The 24,420-nt window shown below is 43.0% G+C and overlaps 1 protein-coding gene across 1 annotated transcript; it reads right to left on the bottom strand.

The window, feature by feature from the left end:
* Positions 1 to 277: 277 nt before the first annotated feature.
* Positions 278 to 14,733, bottom strand: LOC123732447 (D-glucuronyl C5-epimerase B-like). The gene is made up of 2 exons (XM_045711587.1): positions 14,617 to 14,733; positions 278 to 854 (listed from the first exon to the last, which is right to left on the bottom strand). Exon 2 carries the CDS (start codon positions 839 to 841, stop codon positions 293 to 295), a length of 549 nt encoding a protein of 182 aa, XP_045567543.1. The 5' UTR covers positions 842 to 854; positions 14,617 to 14,733; the 3' UTR covers positions 278 to 292.
* Positions 14,734 to 24,420: the final 9,687 nt, after the last annotated feature.

Raw genomic sequence — 24,420 nt, 5'->3', positions numbered from 1 at the left:
AGTTGCTTTGAAAATGGCAGTGTGATTATTTTGGGCTGGGTACTCTCCTAACATAATCTAATGTTTTGCTTTTGCTGTAAAGCCTTTTTGAAATCGGACAACGTGGTTCGATTCAGGAGAGGTGTATCTATAAAATGGTGTAAAATAGTCATATGTTTGAGAAATTGAAGTTATAGCATTTATGAGGCATTTGTATTTCGCGCCACGCGATTCCACTGGCTGTTGACTAGGTTGGGACGCAAGCACGTTCCCAGACAGGTTAAATGCCTTTCCTCGTGGACAGTGTTACGGATCAATGTTGGCGCCTCAAGGGATTTGACTCACCTTCCACTCCACTGATGCACTTGACGCGGTCGCGCACCTCCACGTTGTATGCCTCGAAGGACATGAAGACGCCCGTCCGGGTGGTAGGGCTCGCTGCTGCGTACACCTTGGAGTAGCTGTGCTGGAACTCAAAGCGCTCGTAACCGTCATACTGCACCACCTTGCCGTACACGTCAAAGTACTTCTCCAGCCAGCTGAAAGGAAAGTACACTTCAGCACCGTCCCGCCGACCCTTTATCGTGACGTCGTCGTTAATCAGGCAGTCGATCTCTTCGTACTTGATGCCGGCAGCTCCGCCTACTATGGGCGGCGGCTCCGGGGGCTGCGGGGGTTGCTGCTGGCTGCTAATGCTGGCGTCGCCCCCCTTGGCGCTGGGGGGTGGCGGCGGGGCCCGTGGGAGGAAGCGCAGGGCGGTGTCGCTGGAGCAGCGGTTCCACAGAAGCACGGTGAGGAGGGTGAAGAGGGCGCAGATGACGATCAGGGTCTTGTAGTTGACCCGGGCCGCCAGGCAACGCATGGTCACAGCACACCTGCACAGGGGATAACAGAGAATTATTAATAGTATCCTTTGACAACATTAAGTATATAAAACACATACAGTGCCTTGGGAAAGTATTCAGACTCCAGAACTTTTTCCACAGTTACGTTACAGCCTTATTCTAAAATTGATTAAATCGTCATCCCCCCTCAATCTACACACAATACCCCATAATGACAAAGCAAACACAGGTTTTTATACATTTTTGCAAATGTATTACAAATAGAAAAACTTAAATATCAGATTTACATAAGTATTGTGGAGGGGTCTGAAAACTTTCCGAAGGCACTGTAGATACAGGCAGCCTTCCTACTTAATTTGCCGCAGAGGAAGGAGTTTAATGGCTGTGATAGAAAACTGAGGATGGCTCAACAAAAAGAAGGAAGCCGGTACAGAAAACAAATACTCCAAAATATGCATCCTGTTTGCGACAAGGCACTAAACTAATACAGCAAAAAAAGGTGGCAAAGCAATTAACTTTTTGTCCCTAATACAAAGCGCTATATTTGGGGAAAATACAATCCATTACTGAGCGCCACTCTCCGTATTTTCCTCATGTTATGGGTATGCCTGTAATTGTTAAGGACAAGGGAGATTTTCAGGATAAAAAAAATAAACTGAATGGAGCTAAGCACAGGCAAAATCCTAGAGGAAAACCTGGTTCAATCTGCTTTCCACCAGACACTGGGAAATTAATTAACATTTCAGCAGGACAATAACCTAGAACACAAGGCCAAATTTACACTGGAGTTACTCACCAAGAAGACAGTGAAATGTTCCTGAGTGGTAGAGTTACAGTTTTGACTTAAATTTACTTGGAAAATCCATCGGAAGACCTGAAAAATGGTTGACTAGCAATGATCAACAACCAAATTTGACAGAGCTTGAATATATATATATATTATTTTTTATAAAATGTTGCACAATCCAGGTGTTGAAAGCTCTTGGACACTTACCCAGAAAGACTAGTCTCTGCTAAAGGTACTTCTACAAAGTATTAACTCAGGGGTGTGAATACTTATGTAAATTAGATATTTCTGTATTAAATGTAATAGATTGGGCCCAAAAACATGTATTGTGTTTAGATGGGTAAGAACATTTCTTTTCATATACATTTTGAAATTCAGACTAACATGTGGAATAAGTCAAAGAGAATGAATACTTTTGAAAAGTGTTTCTTTCCCCCTCAGACTTAAATAAACAATTCCAGGTGAAAGGTCATAGCTTTCCAGGGGAGGGGGAAACACACACACACACACACACACACACACACACACACACACACACACACACACTACTTCTATATGAATAAAATAGTGTAAAACGGCTGTCAACTCAACTGGTTGTAAATACCTGCAGTTAACTTCTGCTATACGTTAGGTGATCAAGAACATTGCCTTCTTCATTTTTCAATATTATGAAGGTGTTCTTAATATTTTGTATACTCCATGTACTTCTGCTGTACCACTACTACTGTCACCGTATGTGTGGATCTCAACATCTTCAACAAAAACACATGCAAAGTGTTATCTGGGAGCTCCATTGATACAAACAAGAGAGGTGTTGGGATGTGGAGAAAACAGCACAGATAGTCACTCCAACACTAGCCTACTGCTCTACACCGACAGGTCTGGGCTCCCCAGCTCACGGTTCTAGACGACAGGTCTGGGCTCCCCAGCTCACGGTTCTAGACGACAGGTCTGGGCTCCCCAGCTCACGGTTCTAGACGACAGGTCTGGGCTCCCCAGCTCACGGTTCTAGACGACAGGATTGGGCTCCCCAGCTCACGGTTCTAGACGACAGGTCTGGGCTCCCCAGCTCACGGTTCTAGACGACAGGTCTGGGCTCCCCAGCTCACGGTTCTAGACGACAGGTCTGGGCTCCCCAGCTCACGGTTCTAGACGACAGGTCTGGGCTCCCCAGCTCACGGTTCTAGACGACAGGTCTGGGCTCCCCAGCTCACGGTTCTAGACGACAGGTCTGGGCTCCCCAGCTCACGGTTCTAGACGACAGGTCTGGGCTCCCCAGCTCACGGGTGATCAATTAAGGAATATTGATCACACAAAGTAGACTAAACCACTTAAGAAGATGCAAGGTGATTGAGGAACATCTGCAGATGAGTTGATGAGAATTGAATGCAGATTAACTTGAGGAAAGGAACCAGCATTATGGTAAATGTGATGACGAGCAGCATTGGCAATTAGTTGTTTGTGTACGCTTTTGCAGATGCTTCCGCTTGAGGGTTGGGAATGGAAAACATTCATTCAACTACCACTTCAGAGGCTTGCATTGGCCATTTTAAATGAGCACAGGGGTGGAGGGTGAACAAGGAGTAAATAACTAGAATAGTGGTTTCCAAATAGTGGATCACAGACAGCCACAACCAAAGAGGGACTAAACACTTGTCTACGAGAACAGTATTAAGAACTTGAAACGCTTTGAGGTGAGGGTTAAAACTAGATAAAAGGCTGGAGTAGACGTCTACCAGGCGAACGAGACGCGTCGATTCATTCACCCAATTAACAGTGCCAATCAGCGCGGGTACGAGGCTCACGTCAGCCATGTTGTTTCTGGCATTTCCATCGTCCTGAGAGAAATCAATAGGCAAACCCCTCACTAATTACAGCTTACGGCGCTAGGAGTTGCAGATGCAGCAACGACAAAGACTCGGCCTTCCCACAATACAGGAGGCGAGAGAGAGGGTAGAAAATCATTACTTCCAAGAGCATCTCAATGCTTCAGCTTAATCCAGCCACAGCTAAAGGTCAGCACAATGAATGCGCATTAATTCCACAATGGGAGCAATCTGCCCTAGCAACGCCGAGTCAAATTACAACGATAATGGTCTCTGGTCTCCAACAAAGTTATACACCAAGGACAAGCATGTAGCCAGACAAGGGTGACCGGAGTCAGGAAGTTCCAGTTCTCTCTAATAGGCGTGTAGAGTAAAGGCATGATATGATACAGGATATGAGGCAGTATAGGCTACTCTCTTAAGAACAGCCTTGAGTGCTGGGTGATTTAAAAATGTCAGTCAAATGATCAATAATATAAGAATGCTCTTAGAATTTTTTTACATTTTATTTACAATCTGTAGACACTATGAGAATAGAAAGGTTCAGAACTTTTGTTAAACATCACAGCTGAAAACTATATACTAAATAGAAACCAAAACTGGATGGTGTTCAGAGATAGATGGGAGGGGAGCTGAAAGATGGGACTAAAAACAAACAAAAGATAACCATTGTAAAATATACAGTGTCTGTAAAATGTATATAGTATGTATACACTGGAAGTAGAAGCCTAAGTGTTGTTGTCGATTCGTTTACTCCAATTAGGGGAGGAGTGGTAGGGTTAGGGGGAAATAAAGAAAAACATACAGTACCAGTCAAAAGTTTGGACACAGGGTTATTTTATTTCTAATTTCTACATTGTAGAATAATAGTGAAGACATCAAAACTATGAAATAACACATGTAGTATCCCCCCCAAAAAAGTGTTAAACAAATCAAAATATATTTTATATTTGAGATTCTTCAAAGTAGCCACCCTTTGCCTTGATGACAGCTTTGCACACTTGGCATTCTCAAACAGCTTCATGGAGGTAGTCACCTGGAATGCATTTCAATTAAAACAGGTGTGCCTTGTTAAAAAGTTAAGGAAAGAAATTCCACAAATTAATTCATTTGAGCCAAATCAGTTGTGTTGCGACAAGATAAGGGTGGTATACAGAAGATGGCCCTATTTGGTAAAAGACCAAGTCCATACTATGCTTATTTGAGCTGTTCTTGGCAAAGGGAATTGACAGTAGATCATTACTTTAAGACATGAAGGTCAGTCAATGCAGAAGATTAAGAACTTTGAAAGTTTCTTCAAGTGCAGTCGCAAAACCAACTGGCCACAGAAAAGAAAAGACCCTCTGCTGCAGAGGATAAATTCATTAGTTACCAGCCTCAGAAATTGCAGCCCAAATAAATGCGTCAAAGTTCAAGTAACAGACATCTCAAAATCAACTGTTCAGAGGAGACTGCGTGAATCAGGCCTTTAAGGTCGAAATGCTGCAAAGAAAGCACTACTAAAAGGACACCAATAAGAAGAGACTTTCTTGGGCCAAGAAAACAATATTTTTCTTCCAATCACCATGTCTTCATGAGATGCAGATTAGGTAAATAGATGATCTCCACATGTGTGGTTCCCACCGTGAAGCATGGAGGAGGTGTGAGTGTTCTTTTTCTGGTGACACTGTCAGTAATTTATTTAGAATTCAAGGCACACTTAACCAGCATGGCTACCACAGCATTCTGCAGCGATACGCCATCCCATTTGATTTGCGCTTAGAGGGACTATCGTTTGTTTTTCAACAGGACAGTGACCCAAAACACACCTTCAGGCTGTGTAAGGGCTATTTGACTAAGAAGATTGATGGAGTGCTGCACCAGATGACCTGGCCCGCAGAGTGAAGGAAAAGCAGCCAACAAGTGCTCAGCATGTGGGAACTCCTTCAAGAATGTTGGAAAAGCATTCCAGGTGAAGCTGGTTGAGAGAACGCCAAGAGTGTGCAAAACTGTTGTCAAGGCAAAGAGTGGCTATCTCAAATATATTTTGATTTGATTTGTTGAACACTTTTGGTTAATCCATGATTCCATAAGTGTTATTTCATAGTTTTGATGTCTTCACTATCATTTCTACAATGTAGAAAATAGTAAAAATAAAGAAAAACCCTTGAGTAGGTGTCCAAACTTTTGACTGGTACTGTATACATTTTAAAAACAGCCTGGTGTTAGTAACCCAGCTCACAATATGAACCCTGAAGATCATGTGTTGGTGATCATGTTCTAACAATAGCTGCTGCAAATACATGAGCTGTATGGGGTGGGTTAGAAACACACTTTCCAATAAGAGAGAGCACTTCCATTTGGAAATAGGTCTACACATGCTTCTCTCCAAGTATCAACTGCTGGAGGGTAAAAGTCAACTCTGCACTTGCAGTTACCAACTTTAAGTGTCATGTCATGTGAAAAATCTGCTTTGGCAGACTTCTGCATATGTAAAATAGTGCTGTATGAATAAAAGTATCATTGATATTTGGAGAAAAGTCAGCGTAGTGTAGAGATGAATGATTGGGCTGCTAGGAGCTCTGACAATGATGAGAACTCTGGGAGGAAGCCTGGGGACTGCACAGTGAAAGATAAGCAGACTGTCTCCATCTTATCAAGGCCTGACTATAAATAATTGGATCTTATTAGGTGGTGTGCTGCCGGCAGAGCTCAGTCAGTGGCATGGCTACTGGCTATACCACTAGGCTTCACTGAGACTTCACTGAGTCCAGCCAATCACAGTCTGCCTAAACCAGGACAACACCATAGTGACTAGACAAGTGGGCAAGGATAAATCTAGAACTTATTTCACATTGCTTGTGATTCATTCATGTTCGCCCTCACCACCTTTCATGAATCCACATCTTGTGATTCATATGATCAGACTGTTAAAACGGATCTCCTCAAGGTTTTGGAAAAGGAGCCACTTCAATAAAAACCTGTAGCATCTTTCAATTCACTTGTGAACGTAACCTATTTATTATGTACGACTAAACTACAGCTCAGACAACACCACTAGGCTATATCTAGTGGACTAGACAGTAGCAGTGTTTTCATGGATCATTTCGGCCCAAATCCACTTTATTGCATGAGATATGGATGGGCCTCTGTGTAATCCAAGGGCAATCAGCTTGACTACGGATGTGTTGCACAGATGTAATCCCTCTGGTAATATCCACAACTTGAACTACAGACTTAGAGGGAAAGTACTCCAAAACAACAGACAACAAACCGGATACGGAGTACAAGGCTGTTGAGGATAAAAACCCTCCATGCCTGACAGATTGTGTGTGTGTGTGTGTGTGTGGGGGGGGGGTGGAGCTTTTCAGCTTATAATGCGCCAACGTCCTGCTTCGGAGATTTGAAAGATACTTAAAAAATTTGACACAGCAGCATGGGACCTGCGTTTAAAATGAGTGCATCAATCTGTAGCCAGCACACACGACCAAATGCCCTCCCAGTATGCTTTAAGAGTTCATCTGTCATCACGGCGCTCTGCCCAGAGTTCACGCCCACTCCCCGTCCTCATCCTGGTGATGCATGGCCTTCCCAGGGGGCCAAGGGGGAGGGACGAGACACAGGAGGAAAGGAAGGACTCTATTGAAATGCTGCTAAGCATACTGCTGAGCTTAAAACAGCCTAGCCTTTAGCCTTGATAAATGTATGTATGGGGGGGTGGGTTCTCCACTGTCTGAGCTTAAAACAGCCTTAATAATAAAGATGTGTGTGTGTGTGTGTGTGTGTGTGTGTGTGTGTGTGTGTGTGTGTTATCCACTGAGCTTAAAACAGCCTAGCCTTGATAAGGGGGGGGTCTCAGTAATGTGAGAACATCCACTGCCCTTGGCCTCCACCCCAGCCTTGGCAACCTGGCCCTTGGGAGCATAGGGGCTACATTGTCTTTAGATGCTGTCCCGATAATGGCCATCAGGGGTGGGAGGAGGAAGGCTGGCCCTGGCACTAGGGACTGTGGAGTCTGAAAGGACTGCTTTCAGGTTTAGTGGCCTCTGCTCTGAGTGGATGGTTTGGCTCCGGTCACCTTATGGTTGTCAGAACACTTCCACTCAGAGTTTTTTTTTTTTTATAAACACTGACTGGGCATCAACGTTGAGACAAAATGAAGAGGGCAGCTGCTGCTGCTAGCATGCTGATGATGTCGGACTACATGTGGCGTTTTGTTGGCTTCCAAGGGGTTGGGACGACAGGCCATATTGGGCGCAACCTGCCCAGCCAGGTGGGGTTAGACGACTACGGTGAGCTTGACAGAACGGTCATCAGATATACTGTCCAACTCTTCAGGCCATTTAAGTTCCAGGAATAGATCAGAGGCAGGTGCATGCCAGGCTTGCTAAGACTTGAAAATCAGTAAAAAAGCTGGTTGAAATACAATGCATTGCTTCTAGGCAACATGAGCTATGGCAAAACTTACAAACAGTCCTTGAAGACCAACAGAGACATAATAGTATGTCTAGCCTTGGACGGTTGGAGCAGAGGTCAATCGATATGTTGAAGGGGTCCATGTCTAACCGTGGCTGGAGTTGGAGCAGAGGTCAATCGATATATTGAAGGGGTCCATGTCTAACCTTGGACCCCTTCAACATATCGATTGACCTCTGCTCCAACCATCCAAGGAAGACATGGACCCCTTCAACATGTCGATTGACCTCTGCTCCAACTGTCCATGTCTAACCGTGGCTGGTTGGAGCAGAGGTCAAATCGATATCTTGAAGGGGCTTACGTGTTGAGAAGTACCTTTGTGATCCGAGGTCACGGGACTGTAAACACTGAACACAGAAGCCATGAGGAGGGAGGTCTGCGAGTTCCAATTGCTCGCAGCTTCTCCGGTCATCTCTGACATCACTCATAGGCAAGCTCCGGTGACAGGCGTTTGCTCATAGGGTGAATGCTGGCAGCAGCTGCGCTGCATTGTTAACGTGTCAGAAATCTCTGGATGCAATAACAGCTGCTTCACAACTACCCAGGATACACCGTGCTCAAGAGTATCTCATTCTGCCTTGGAACGTTAACAGACTGCCAACATACCAGCTGGCCAGTTAGCTTAATGTGCATGTATAAAAGGGGGGGATACTTTAACCCTTCACACAACAGCAAGAAAACAGAAAAGGGGGTGGTTGGATTGGCTACTTAGTTACAGTACGCCTGCTAAAGCCAATCTCCTACTACAAGTTCAGTTTATAATGAAGAGACCGCGAAAAGAGCAAAACAAGTGGGCCTAACATTGTTTTTCAAATGTGAGCAGAGGTTTTGTGTTGTTTTACTGATAACATGGGGAGGGATGAGGAACATCCTGCAGTGTTTAGGTTCATTGTCCTGTCATTATCTCTCAATACAAAGGTGTAGCGACCACTGTAGCAGCAGAGCCCTGGGATGGGCAGACCACTGTAGCAGCAGAGCCCTGGGATGGGCAGACCACTGTAGCAGCAGAGCCCTGGGATGGGCAGACCACTGTAGCAGCAGAGCCCTGGGATGGGCAGACCACTGTAGCAGCAGAGCCCTGGGATGGGCAGACCACTGTAGCAGCAGAGCCCTGGGATGGGCAGACCACTGTAGCAGCAGAGCCCTGGGATGGGCAGACCACTGTAGCAGCAGAGCCCTGGGATGGGCAGACTTTTGTTTTTATCCCTCTGCTGTTTTCTGGTGGAAAACAAAATCTAACAGCCATCATTGCGATAACGCCCCAGCGCCAGTGAGCTGCCCTTGGGGAGGTATCGGAGCAGAAGTCCCGGTGTTTGTGCAGCCAGGTGTTCCAGCCCCAACTAGACACTCATGACATTTTCAGTGGTCTCTGGGTGAATTCAGGCAGGGGCTCAGACTGCTGTAAATAATAAGCTCTGGCTGGCTGGAGCTCAGGGGCCTGTTAACTCCTGTTGTGTCGGAGACGAGAAGGGTGTCCGTGTGTCCGTGTGTGTGTGTGTGTGTGTGTGTGTGTGTGTGAGAGAGAGCGAGAGGCAGCACGTTAGAAAAGAAACACGCCTCCCATAAATGTGCTCCACTGTAGGTCGTCTCACTCCTCTTCATCAGTTAACCTCTATGGGCTAGGTGGGACGCTTGCGTCCCACCTACGTAACAGCCACTGCCAGCCTGTGGCGCGATTTTCAAAACCTTAAAAATCCTATTACTTCAATTTCTCAAACATATGACTATTTTACAGCTATTTAAAGACAAGACTCTCGTTAATCTAACCACACTGTCCGATTTCAAAAAGGCTTTACAACGAAAGCAAAACATTAGATTATGTCAGCAGAGTACCAAGCCAGAAATAATCAGACACCCATTTTTCAAGCCAGCATATAATGTCAGCAAAACCCAGAAGACAGCTAAATGCAGCACTCACCTTTGATGATCTTCATCAGATGACAACCCTAGGACATTATGTTATACAATACATGCATGTTTTGTTCAATCAAGTTCATATTTATATCAAAAACCAGCTTTTTACATTAGCATGTGACGTTCAGAACTAGCATACCCCTGCAAACTTCCAGGGAATTCGCTAACATTTTACTAAATTACTCACGATAAACGTTCACAAAAGCATAACAATTATTTTAAGAATTATAGATACAGACCTCCTCTATGCACTCGATATGTCCGATTTTAAAATAGCTTTTGGTGAAAGCACATTTTGCAATATTCTAAGTACATAGCCCAGGCATCACGGGCTCGCTATTTAGACACCCGGCAAGTTTAGCACTCACCATAATCATATTTACTATTATAAAAGTTTGATTACCTTTTGTTGTCTTCGTCAGAATGCACACCCAGGACTGCTACTTCAATAACAAATGTTGGTTTGGTCCAAAATAATCCATCGTTATATCCGAATAGCAGCGTTTTGTTCGTGCGTTCCAGACACTATCCGAAATAGTAAAGAAGTGTTGCGCGCATGGCGCAATTCGTGACAATAAAATTCTAAATATTCCATTACCGTACTTCGAAGCATGTCAACCGCTGTTTAAAATAAATTTTTACGACAGTTCTCGTAGAAAAGCGATAATATTCCGACAGGGAATCTCCTTTTCGGCAAACAGAGGAAAAAATCCCAAAGGCGGGGGCGGTCGGGTCACGCGCATAAGCCCAGTGTCCCTTGATCGGCCACTTGAGAAAGGCGATAATGTGTTTCAGCCTGGGGCTGGAATGACGACATTCTGTTTTTTCCCGGGCTCTGAGCGCCTATGGACGACGTGGGAAGTGTCACGTTAGAGCAGAGATCCTTAGTAAATGATAGAGATGGAAAAGAAGTTCAAGAAATGGTCAGACAGGCCACTTCCTGTAAAGGAATCTCTCAGGTTTTGACCTGCCATTTGAGTTCTGTTATACTCACAGACACCATTCAAACAGTTTTAGAAAATTTAGGGTGTTTTCTATCCATATGTAATAAGTATATGCATATTGTAGTTACTGGGTAGGAGTGGTAACCAGATTAAATCGGGTATGTTTTTTATCCAGCCGTGTCAATACTGCCCCCTAGCCCTAACAGGTTAATGCATGGCTCACTCAGTAACATTTAGGCGTTGACAGCATCACTACCAAGGTTGAGGCCAAATTCTCCCTTGGTGGTGCCTCAATACAAGGGAAGCGACCGCGACTAAGCTTGAATAAGTCACACTGATGACAGAGTATTAATATGCACCACAGTGCATGTACCATCCACAACATTCAAATGTCTGTTCTGTAATTACCCCTACACATGCCCTTTCAAGTCTTCAAATGCCTGCTGCTGCCTGGGCGTAAGAACACACCGTCACAGCGAGTTGTATCTCAGAGGAGAGGAGTAGAGAAGGAGAGGGGGGACAGGGGGAGGGAGCTAGCCCTTCATCACATCTTCTGTTAGCAATGAGTACACATTCTGCCCAAAACACCCGCTCCGTCGCCCAATCAGACGTTGGCACACGAAAGCAAATCTGGTGCGATCTTCACTAAAGGATGCCAGTCCTCTGGGTGGAAAGGTTGTCTCTCTCTGAGACTGACTGGATATAGATCATCCTGCAGAGAAGGAGATCATCCTGCAACTACACCTTGTGAAATAATGAATGAATCAGAGTGCAAAGGGATTCACCAACAGAGTCAGCGGTGAGCTACGTTCACCATTCTAACCTGTTAGTCATCATATTTCAACAAATACTTCAAGAAGTTCAGATTTTTTTTTTTTAAATGGAGATTAGTCAAAGCAGAAGCTCTAAAAACCAGATGGTCAAACAGTTTCTAGAGTAGTGTGTGTGTCTCCATTTACCATCTCACCAGGCCTCTCAGGGGAGTAGCAGGACTTCCAGTAGCTCAATACCCTGCTGGACTCCAGCCTTGTTAATCATTCATGGGTGTGGATGCCCTCGCCACTCCAATAGGGCCCAGTTGTGCAGACCTCACATTGATTTGAATAAGACGCTTACTATAGTCCAATCAAAACTCCTATCCAGATGTTTGCAGTGGAAAACAAAACCGCATATAGGCTCTTCTAGTCTAACCCTGTGAGAATGTGTATTTGGATTAATAGAGGTTTTAAAAAGAGTTCACTGTGTGAGAACTCCAACTCCAAGCTGATATTCTTCAAACCTCTAACGACCCAAAGAGTCGTATGGGCGTTTACAAATGTAGAAAATGGAAGTCAAATGTTTATTTGAAAAAACGATGCCCATTTCAAGGCCAGGTAAGGCTGAGATATCTAAATGTAGGATTTATCCTCTAAAGCTGGGCCTATATAATTGAGTAAAGATGTGTTCTGCTGATTTTAGCTGAGGAAGGTCTATACCGGCCAGCCGGCGTTTACCGTCTGTGCCCTGATAACACAAGACTTAAGCACCAGGTCGTTCTTACCTGGCATTGGCCCTGCATTCCACTGGGTTTCTTCTCTCTATTACATTCCGTTTGTTGAATCACCATAACAAACACACTGAGCTAACAAATTGACTTCGATGTGGCCAACAAAGTAATAATTCCACATTAGCGCTGCACAATGAAACATTGTTTATATCTCTCAGAGCAGGCAGAGAATGGAGGAAATTGCTTTGAAGTTAATGCCTCGGTCCAACTCATCGCTAGTCCAGGGATTAGGCAGGTTATTACCAAGAAGCGTACAATATTAGAGACCTACAGAGGGGATTAAACACGCTCCTAATCAACTGGAGAAGAGACGATAGAAAAATAACCACTCTTCAATGCCATTACTGTGACCTTTGCACATCATTTATAAGCAGTGCACAACAACAAGTAGCCTCTGCAGCAGCATAACAGAATATGATTTAGGGACGGAGCAGGGCATGGTATCCTTTCACAGTAAGGCTTACATGGTTAAAACCTCATGACATAGCAGGGTTATAGATATTGGGACCTTGAACATGTGACATATCCCCTCTAGGCGAGTCTTTTGCATGAAGAGGTGGCATAAAAAAAGCAACCCGTGGAGCTGTAGCTTTGATCGGCGTCTGTGAATCTACCCAAGTCCCGTGCTCTCGCTCCATGCAGACTTCCAATTACCAGCCTGATACAGGCTAATAAATCCAGAGCACGTTCAAAGACTTCTCCTTTCCTTTTGCTATCAACTTGATACGGTTTGGGTTTAGGGAAATCCGTCACAGCTCTGCTTACTCAATTAAGATTAGGTCAGATTGGGTCAGCATTAATGCAGTTCTATGGTTCCAAAGTAAGTTACTTTTGAAAAATGACAGGTACAGTGCCTTCAGAAAGTATTTCACACCCGTTGACTTTTTCCACATTTGTGGTAGAGCCTGAATTTAAAAAGGATTGAAATTAGATTGCGTCGCTGGCCAACACACAATACCCTATAGTGTGGAATTATGTTTTTAGAAATGTTTACAAATTAATACAAAATGAAAAGCTGAAATGTCTTTAGTCAATAAGTATTCATCCCCTTTGTTATGGCAAGCATAAATAAGTTCAGGAGTAAACACTTGCTTAATAAGTCACATGGACTCACTGTGTGCAGTAATAGTGTCTAACATGATTTTTGAATGACTACCTCATCTGTGTGCCACACATACAATTATCTGTAAGGTCTCAGTCGAGCAGTGAATTTCTAACACAAATTCAACCACAAAGACCAGGGAGGTTTTCCAATGCCTGACCAAGTAGGGCATTGAATATATCCCTTTGAGAATGGAGAAGTTGTTCATTACACTTGGATGGTGTATCAATACACCCAGTCACTACAAAGATCCAGACGCCCTTCCAAACTCAGTTGTCGGAGAGGAAAGAAACCGCTCAGGGATTTCACCATGAGGGCAATGGTGACTTTAAAACAACTACAGATTTTAATGGCTGTGATAGGAGAAAACTGAGGATGGATCAACATCGTAGTTACTCCACAATACTAACCTAATTGACAGAGTGAAAAGGAAGCCTGTACAGAATAAAAATATTCCGAAACACACATCCTGTTTCCAACAAGGCACTAAAGTAAAACTGCAAAAAAAATGTGTCAAAGAAATGAACTTGCTTTCCTGAATACAAAGCATTATGTTTGGGGCAAATCCAACACTACACATTACTGAGTACCACTCTTCATATTTTCAAGCAGGTGGTGCCTGCATCATAGGTATGCTGGTCATTGGCAAGGACTAGGGAGTTTTTTTTTATTTAAAAAAAAAATGGAATAAAGCTAAGCACAGGCAAAATCCTAGAGGAAAACCTGGTTCAGTCTGCTTTCCACCAGACACTGGTAAATTAACATTTCAGCAGGACAATAACCTAAAATACAAGGCCAAATCTACACTGGGTGTTGGCTGAGTTAGTTTTGACTTAAATCTGCATGAAAATATATGTCAAGACAAAAATGATTGTCTAGTAATAATGAACAACTTACTTGACAGAACTTGGAGAATTATGAAAATAATTTAAAAAAATGTTGCACAATCCACATGTGGAAAGCTCTTAGAGACTTACCCAGAAAGACTCACAGCTGTAATCACTGCCAAAGGGGATTCTAACATGTATTGACTCAGGGGTGTGAATACTTATGTAAATGAGCTATTTCTGTAATTTGCTAAAATCATGTTTGCTCTTTGTCATTATGGGGTAGTGTGTGTAGATGGGTGAGGAGAAAAATACATGTTGAAATCAGGCTGTAACATGTGGAATAAGTCAAGGGGTATGAATACTTTTTGAAGGCACTGTAGGTACTCACCCTAATCCATTCACCAGAAAACAGCCAACGGATCAGTCATGTCCACGGCCACAGGTTCCCCTGGCTCTAGTTCATCTGGCCACCTATCTCACTGGCCGACTCCTCACCACCTGCAATAAAAACATCACATTACATTGAGTAGCAGTGTGAACACTTAAAATGTTAAAACTTTTAAATGAAATTGGGATCCGTAACATTACGACAAATCCCAGTACGCAGAAAGTAAACAGCATAGTGGGTCAATTTCCACAGGAACTAAGAGCGTTGAAGCGCGAGGCTCAACTTCTTCAAATGATGATGCTCTAGATTCTCAACTAGTCTAAAGGACAGTTTTATTGCTTCTTTAATCAGGACAACAGTTTTCAGCTGTGCTAACATAATTGCAAAAGGGTTTTCTAATGATCAATTAGCCTTTTAAAATGATACACTTGGATTAGCTAACACAACGTGCCATTGGAACACAGGACTGATGGTTGCTGATAATGGGCCTCTGTACGCCTATGTAGATATTCCATAAAAAATCTGCCATTTCCAGCTACAATAGTCATTTACAACATTAATGTCCACACCATTTCTGATGAATTTAATGTTATTTTAAAATGGACAACAACAAAAATGTTCTTGAAAGAAAAGCACAAGGACATTTAAGTGACCCCAAACTTTTGAACGGTAGTGTAGTTGAGAAGGAAATGCTAATTATGTGAGGTGGAATTGAAGTAGAGTATGGTAGTACAGGTTCAATGCTTAACCATCTGAAAAGGACCGCACCCTGAGAACCAAACCATTGCTGGCAACAGCACAGCTGCATTGTGAATTTTATTTAATTAGGAAAGTCAGTTAACAAATTATTATTTACAATGACGGCCTACTCCGGCCAAACCCGACGACGCTGCATCCCAATCACAGCCGGATGTGATACAGCCTGGATTCGAACCAGGTACTATAGTGACGCTTCATGCACTGAGATGCAGTGCCTTAGACCGCTGCGCCACTCGGGAGCTTATAGTTTTAACAGAAAGCAGATGTTTTTAGTTTTTTCAACATTAAGAAAATGTTTCCGTTTGTCACATCCCTAACAATGACTACCTACCAATGAGGATGACTTACTAAATATAGGCCTAAAACTCTCCAGGAAAGAAGTTACATATGATCACATTCTAATAAGGTTAACATTTTTGGATGAGTTACCAGGCAGACATCTTTGGTTGTTTCAAAAATTGTCCCTAAAAACGTGAAAGCATAATGACCTAACAACCAAGGGAGACAACAACAAGGCCTGTAGAGCAGAGAATGTTGTGTGTTAGCTTGACTCCGTCCAGCAGAGTGGGCGGCAGCCATTTTGGACTTGGACCACTGACAGGAAACATCAAGAGTTCCCAGACCAAGACAGGGCTCTATCAGTGTCTGCCATCATCAGGCCTACATCGGGAGATCAGACAACTCCTGGGCAAACATGGCCAGAGAGAAACGTGTCTGTGGGGGAAAAAAGAGTCTTCTAGTACCCTGCTGATAGGGATGAAAGGCTGTGATGATTCGTAGAAATGAGCGCTTAAAAGAAACATGCACGGATTACATCTCTACAATCAAATTAGGCCAATCAAACAGCCAAGCCTCATCCCCTGGCCTCTCATTGATGTTCATTGGACAAAAAGGCTTAGAAATATCAGACAATCATATCTATTTGGAGAGAACATAAAGGTCACTCAGACATATGTATCCATACCATGAAAGTTCAACATAAAAAGGCAGACTCCATGGAGGTGGAGTTCACTGGTTAAATATAATCTGGAATATTGAAGCTCCATGTTCTCCTCTATTCAGAGGCCTCTTCATCAAAGGTCAAATGTGCCCAAACTGTGCTGCATCAAATACAAACGATTCATTGTAAATCACTAAAAACACCCTCTTTGGCTAAGCCTGTACCGTTTGGTGGACAAGATTAGAGCCAAAATTGGCAGGATGTTGGTTCACTGCAGCAACCAGTGGCACTAATACAAATCGTATGCAAATTGTGGGTCATAAACATGTTGCGATTAAGACGTTCAGGCAACACAATCTTTGGAATAATAGGCTATGGGTAATCTTAGCGAGATCAGCTTTCACCAGAGCATGAGAATTTAGCAGGATATTTATAACATGATCCTCATGCTGAGGCTATCCTAATCCAATAAGTATTGACGTCCATCTTCCTTCTTACTGAAATCAGTACTATTAACTGTGCCCGGGCATTTAGCCTATATTAATTCTAATTTGTCAAATCAGACGATAATTGTAATTGTTCACAACAGGGTTTGTTACAAGGTTCAACACCACACTTCAAGATTTACCAGGGTGAATGACGTTAATGTTGGCCTTTTTACAGGAGAATTGATCATGCAATAATCAGATCACGCTGCACTTTCCCTTTGTTGGAGGTTTCAAGATAATCCTTTAACAGACGTAATGTTTCTTGAAGTAAATTACGATTGATCTCTTCCACCGCCTTTTCAGGTCACACGTTTTGTGAGGGAAACCAAAATTATTGCCGTAATGCTTTTTGACCAGGGGTAAATGATAGTCGAACATCAATAGCCAATGACTTAAGGCTCTGAATGACCCATAAATGATGCTGAGGAAACAAACACATATTTGTAATTGCAACCATGATGAATTTACAGGCGTCTCAACCACTAGGTCATTAACGTACTGCCAATCCATTATGAGCAATGTGTAGAAAGTGACAGGGATACTTCACCCTGCAATTAATCGCGCCCCTATAACGTTCCTACTGCAGAGGCGGAAAGGACTGTTAAATGAAAGACGGTGTTAAATCACCGCACAAAGAGAGACGATCAATCTTTCATCAAAACGGGTTTAATTGACAAAGCACTCAAATCAGGTATTAGAAAGTTTATAACAGCTGGTAACATACAAGCCCTGTTGTGGGCACAGTGTTACATAGTGGAGCGGATGCTTGAAGAACAAAGAGAGTATCTTCAGTCAAGGCTAAGATGGGGTGGAGCAGGAAGGTGGATGTTTGATTGGGGCCGAGCTGTGTGGGAGGATTTTTCGTAGAATTCCCCCAAATTATAATATTTAATTGCATTTATCTAGCCATCAGACCAGAGCAGAGCAAGTATTGACACACCAAGGTGGCTATAGAAGACAAAATCACACACAACAAGTCTGGGCCAAGAGGCTGTTGAAGTCTTGACTATGGCAAATATACCTTGTGATTCTAAATCATATGACTGGTAATTCTAAATTATATCTCCATGCATTTAGTGTTGGTTTAATACAGAAACTAAATCTGTCTTGGTAATTAAACAGCACAATGCTGTACTATCATGGACGGTCATGTGTTGAAGGCCCTGGTTTGACAGGTCATGTGTTGAAGGCCCCTGGTTTGACAGGTCATGTGTTGAAGGCCCTGGTTTGACAGGTCTGGGTGGTGAAGGCAATTTAGAGATGCTACTAATATCAAATACAACCCCCCCCCCATGGCCACCTTGAAGGTGACAGGCATGATAAACCACTATGCATCTTTTTTGACCCACATTGCAACAGGGAACCTCAAAACCCTGTTAGACTGAAGAGGAAGCACTAGAGGCAGGGTGTGACTGGCCAGCTGAACACTGCCTCAAGATACTAGTCACCTGAAATGAAATAGGATAACAGAGCAGTGGTCTTCCAAGTGGCTACGGTAAGACAAATAGTACTTACACGCACCGTTAGCAAAAAAAAAAAACTATTCTGCACTCAACGAGGGCAATTTAACATTGCTATTCCCTTAAAACCATGTGTACTCCATTTTATAAATAGGGAGACTAGATAAAAAAAAATATTCAATACCTTTGAATTCAGAAAACATGCTGGCAAGCAAGATGGTCAAATCAATATTCCACAGCAATATGGAAATCTCTACTCCTACAGGGCTAGACAGCCGTAATCGTAGCCAAGAAGCAAGGAGATAAATGAAAATGAGTGAAGTAAACTACACAGCAAGCGGCTCAGTCTTCCGACTCCCTGAGCAGAAAGCGGCTCAGTCTTCCGACTCCCTGAGCAGAAAGCGGCTCAGTCTTCCGACTCCCTGAGCAGAAAGCAGGTGTTTGTTGTGCGTCACTCTCCCCCTCTCAAGGCACCAACGTGGCACTCTCCCTCTAGATGTGTCCCTCGTCTTTCCCACAGGAATGAACATCTGGACACAGCCAGGCCCAGCCTCAGGCCACTTCCTCACACACACATACAGAGGTGAGAAATAAAAAGACATGCAAGAAGATAAATGAAAATGAGTAAACTACACAGCAAGCAGCTCAGTCTTCCATCACCCTTACTCCCTGAGCAGAAAGCAGCTGTCGTGTCTTTGGCATCATTAAAACGGAAGACATGTTTATCAAATAACTATAACTTTCAGATATCATACCATCTGATCTGAGTCTTCTGATTAATGACGTATTCGTTTACCTCACGTCAGTCTCATTCCAAACGTCGTAAATTGTTGGTTATCTTCACGAACCCAGTCTTCACTATGAGTCATCCATACATCAATTGTCTTAAAATAATTTATTTGCTAACTAAATAATTCACAGAAATGCATAAAACAGATATGGTTACAAGGAAATGATAGGAGAATGTGCCCTAGTGGGCTAAACCGGCATGGCGGTGTCGTGTCTTTGGCTATGCCGGATTAAGTGATATGACATGCTAACTTATAAAATGATTTCTCTGTAATTAATATTACCTGATTAAGCTAATCATGTAAATGTAATTAACTAGAAAGTCGGGGCACCACGGAAGAACGTTTATAGAGCCGTTATCTTCCGAATAAACTCTTAAAATACTTAGTAATACTTTACATCGAAAGCAGTCAATATTAAACCCTTGTCTTATTTTCAGTGTCATAATGAAAGTTAAATTCTTGGCTATCTTCACGAACCCTGGCTAACAAGTTAAATCAGCAATACAAAATTGGGTTTAATTATTTATTTACTAAATACCTAACTAATCACACAGAATTACAAATACACAGAATACAATGATGTCATACAGAAAACGTCCTGGTGGACGGAACCTGTATGAAAGCTAGTTACACAAAGGAAAGGGGGTTGGGCTTGAATGAAAGAGCGGGAAGATTTAGGAACACAGAAACAGAAGCTATGCTATCGTAAATACATTATCTTATGCATTCTAAATTACCGCCCATTTGGAAAAGGAAAATGCAATAAATATTTACTCTGAGCTGCGCTCGGTAGATTGGTCGTAGATGCTGGCCGGCTTGGCCAACAGATCTTCCTGGCCGGAAGAATGTCAATGGTGGTCAATTGGATACGTGGTGGTATACTCGTCGGTTGTTAGACTGGATCCGTCGTCCGTCCTTTCCTAACCCACGCTGCTAACTCAACGGCTAGGAAGTAGCACTTCTGTAGTGAATAAGCTCAAAGTTCATACCAGTTCATACCAGAGCTCACGCCGAGGTTGGCTTAGTTCTGTACTTGACATGTGTGTCCTTCTAACGTAGAGGCTGCAGACCTCCCGTACTGGAACCACTGGTTATCTTTTCGTCAAAGGCTTATATAGTGGAGAGGGGAGGGAGGTGTTTCATCGTTTATAACCCCTGTCTCTTCACAGGGGCGGGCCACTGATCGAGCAGGGCACTTTCCTTATGAAAACCCAAATCTCTCATTCGGAAACTAAAATTACATTTCATCTCCTAACAAACATTTTCAATATCAAACATTTCAATTGCATAACAATTCCATGTGACTCTGATAACTAGAGGGCGTATACTTTCTCAGGTACAGTTTATGTCGTCCTGTCATCAGTCATAATGTCTCAGATGACAACCGAACTGACATACATACTCATTACGTTCCCAAGCATATTTCCAACTGGTTTTATTAACAAAATATGTGGTACCTTTCCCCATTTGTTTGATGTTCCCAGACTCTCTATATTTAACACAGGCTATTCAAGTCCTTCAGTAGATTCAGAGAGGGGAAGGGAGAAAGGTATTTATGGGGGGGGGTCATAAACCTTACCCACAGGCCAACGTCATGACAGCGGCTTGTTACACAAAGAAATGGGGGTTGGGCTTGAATGAAAGAGCGGAAGACTGAGGAACAAAGAAAGCAGCTATGCCATCGTAAATACTGTATTGTATGCATTCTAAATTACCGGCCATTTGGAAAAGGAAAACGCAATAAATATTTACTCTGAGCTGCGCTTTCGATAGGTTGGTCGCAGATGCTGGCTGTGTTGGCCAACAGAGATCTTCCTGTCCTCGGAAGAATGTCACTCTTGGTAAAATGGATACGTTGTAGTATCTTCGTTGTAGTATCTTCGTTGTGTGTTAGACTGGATACGTCGTCCGTCGTTTCCTAGCCCACGTCTACAGCGGCCGCTGCTAACTCAACAGCTAGGAAGTATCACTTCAGTAGTGAATAAGAGTTCAAAGTTCATACCATTCGCAACCAAAGCTCACGCTGAGGTTAGCTTAGTTCTGTACTTGACATGTGTGTCCTTTTAACGCAGAGGCTGCAGACCTCACGTACCGGAACAGGCTGGTTACATTTTGTCAAAGGCTTATATAGTGGCGAGGGGAGAAGTGTGCGTTTCATCGTTTATAACCCCTGTCTCTTCACAGGAGCGGGCCACTGATTGGTCAGGGCTCTTTCCTTATGAAAACCCAATTCTCTCAATTGGAAGCTAAATTACATTTAATCTCCTAACAAACAGTTTCAATATCAAACATCTAAATTCCACAACAATTCCATGTGAATCTGATAACTAGAATGTGTAGACTTTCCCAGCTACAGTTTGTCGTCCTGTCATCAGTCAATGTCTCAGATGACAACCGACCTGAAATCCATACTCATTAAGTACCTGGTATATTTCCTATTGGTTCTATTACCGAAATATGGTTCCTTCCCCCCCACTTGTTTGATGTTCCCAGACACTCTATATTTAACAAAGGCTATTCAAAAGTCCTTCAGTAGGGTCAGAGAGAGGGGAAGGGAGAAGGGTATTTATGGGGGGGGGTCATAAACCTTACCCACAGGCCAACGTCATGACACAGCTCAGTCTTCCATCGCCCCGACTCCCTGAGCAGAAAGCAGCTCAGTAACAAACCATTCCTAAGCCTTGGGATGTGTAATGTTTAAGAAGCAGAATGGTTGTTCAACATGATCCAGTGATCTCAGTTCCTGCAGAGCGGTAGCTTAGCACATCTCTGGACTTTAATCTTTACCGTGACACTCATCATAGCCTTCAAGTGTCCTTTCATCTGACACCTCAAAACAGGGGTTGACACCTTGCACACATGCAATGACTCAACCAGGTTCTAACCTACCGTTCACATTGTACATGGTGTAAAGGGGAGTCTATTACGTTAAGGATCCTCACATTAAGTGTTGTTCACATTGGCAGTTTGAAGTGACTCAAATCCCCCCAAAATTGCATCTCTGAACCTACAGCCAGTCTGAACCTACAGCCAAAAAAGCACATGGAATCTGACATTTCAAACCCCCTTCATTGCCTACACCACTGCACACACACACGGCGTTACTATGACAACTAGCTTGGCCATGTCTGCTAATGACTGCTGTCTGAACATATACAAATCCTATTTGGTAACTTCTAACTTCCGGGTTGGACAGTCAGTATTCTAAAACTAATTTGAGCATTCAAGCCTTGTTCACACTGCAGGCCGAAGTATGATGTTACTGCATTGTAAATTGCAGACACTCGTCCCTTTCCTGGCGCTCTGAGCGAGCATCCATCAGGACTTCTACTCAGGGTGTGTGTGGGCCTGTGATGGTCCATCTGCTCTGCAGTCATAACACTCATGGTCTTGATAGCTGGCTAATCATGAACTAATCAAGCCATGGACATTAATAGTGGCAGGCATCATTAGCCATCTGAAACCCAGAGCGGTGTCCAGGAAAACTGAGTCAGTGAAACAAAGATCCAAAATGACAGATATATCTGCTTCCTGAGACCTTACACACAGCCAGCTCAAATCTGATTCAGAACCAAGATCACCGAATCAACCAGTCACACAGCCAGCTCAGTTGTGATTCAGAACATAGATCACTGCTGAGTGGGTTGAGCTGAAGATCTAAACACAAGTTTTAGAGACTCAATATAAAACAAGCTTCAGTAGACTCTTCAGTGACAGGAGTCCATCACATATTCTGAAGGAATGAACACTCCCATCATTGCACACCTTCCCATTTCAAGTGATTTGGCTGTCATTTTCATAGAAAAGCGAACAAAAAGGAAAACAGCTGAGAATTTACACATACAGCACGAAGACAGATCTATGACATTTACTGTGAAACGTTGACAGAATGAATCAAAGCAAAGTATTCCAGGGTCTGCTTCCTGTATCAGGGAAGAAAAGACTGAGCTAAAACCTTGTGACGCAATTAACCTGTTATGGCTAGGGGGCAGTATTTTCACGGCCGGATAAAAAAAACATACCCGATTTAATCTGATTATTACTCCTGCCCAGAAACTAGAATATGCATATAATTATTAGCTTTGGATAGAAAACACTCCAAAGTTTCTAAAACTGTTTGAATGGTGTCTGAGTATAACAGAAACTCATATGGCAGGCCAAAACCCTGAGAAGATTCCATGCAGGAAGTGCCCTGTCTGACAATTTCTTGGCCTTCTTGATTATCTCTATCCAATACAGGGATCTCTTTGTTACGTGACACTTCCTACGGCTCCCATGGGCTCTCAGAAGGCGGCAAAAAGCTGAATCGTGGCTTTGCTGGCTCTGGCTGAAAAAACATTGGCACGTTTGGATAGTGGCCGGTCACAGTACTATGAAACTGAGGCGCGTGCATGCGAGTCGACTCCATTGTTTATTTTCTCTCTTTGAACGAAAACCACCACTCCCGGTCGGAATATTATCGCTTTTTACGAGAAAAAATGGCATAAAAATTGATTTTAAACAGCGGTTGACATGCTTCGAAGTACGGTAATGGAATATTTAGAATTTTTTTTGTCACGAAATGCGTCGTGCGTGACCCTTATTTACACTTCGGATAGTGTCTTGAACGCACGAACAAAACGCCGCTGTTTGGATATAACTATGGATTATTTTGAACCAAACCAACATTTGTTATTGAAGTAGCAGTCCTGGGAGTGCATTCTGACGAAGAACACAAAGGTAATCAAACTTTTCTAATAGTAAATCGGAGTTTGGTGAGAGGCTAAACTTGCTCGGTTCTAAATAGCTAGCCCTAGATGCCGGGCTATGTACTCAGAATATTGCAAAATGTGCTTTCACCGAAAAGCTATTTTAAACATCGACACCTCGGCACGCCAAAAGGAGTTCTGTATCTACTAATTTACCCAAAATAATTATGTTTTTGTGAACGCTATTATCGTGGAGTAATTTAGTAAATTCCGGAAGTGTTGGGGTGGGAATGCTATAGTTCTGAAACGTCACAATACATGCTAATGTAAAAGCTGGTTTGATATAAATATTAACTTGATTGAACAAAACATCATGCATTGTATCAGCAACATAATGTCCTAGGAGAGGCGTCATCTGATAGGAAGATCAAAGGTTAGTGCTGCATTTTGGGTTGTGGTTTTGTTTTTGTGACATTATTGCTAGCTTGAAAAATGGGTGTCTGATTCAATCTGGCTGGGTACTCTGCTGACAATCATAATGTTTTGCTTTGGCTGTAAAAAGCCTTTTTAATCGGACATTGTCGTTAGATTCTTGAGTCTTGTATCTTTAAAATGCTGTAAAATAGTCTTATGTTTGAAAAATGGAAGTTTTGTATTTTTTGAGGAATTTGTAATTCG

Source organism: Salmo salar, unplaced genomic scaffold (assembly GCF_905237065.1).
Source record: "Salmo salar unplaced genomic scaffold, Ssal_v3.1, whole genome shotgun sequence".
NCBI classification, from domain to species: Eukaryota; Metazoa; Chordata; class Actinopteri; order Salmoniformes; family Salmonidae; genus Salmo; species Salmo salar.
The sequence above is the reverse complement of the archived record's forward strand: the minus strand, read 5'-3'. Positions and strand labels throughout refer to the sequence as shown.

What these genes read in the sequence shown, in the direction of transcription:
- LOC123732447 (XM_045711587.1), bottom strand. Translation starts at nt 841, where the DNA reads ATGCGTTGCCTGGCGGCCCGGGTCAACTACAAGACCCTGATCGTCATC.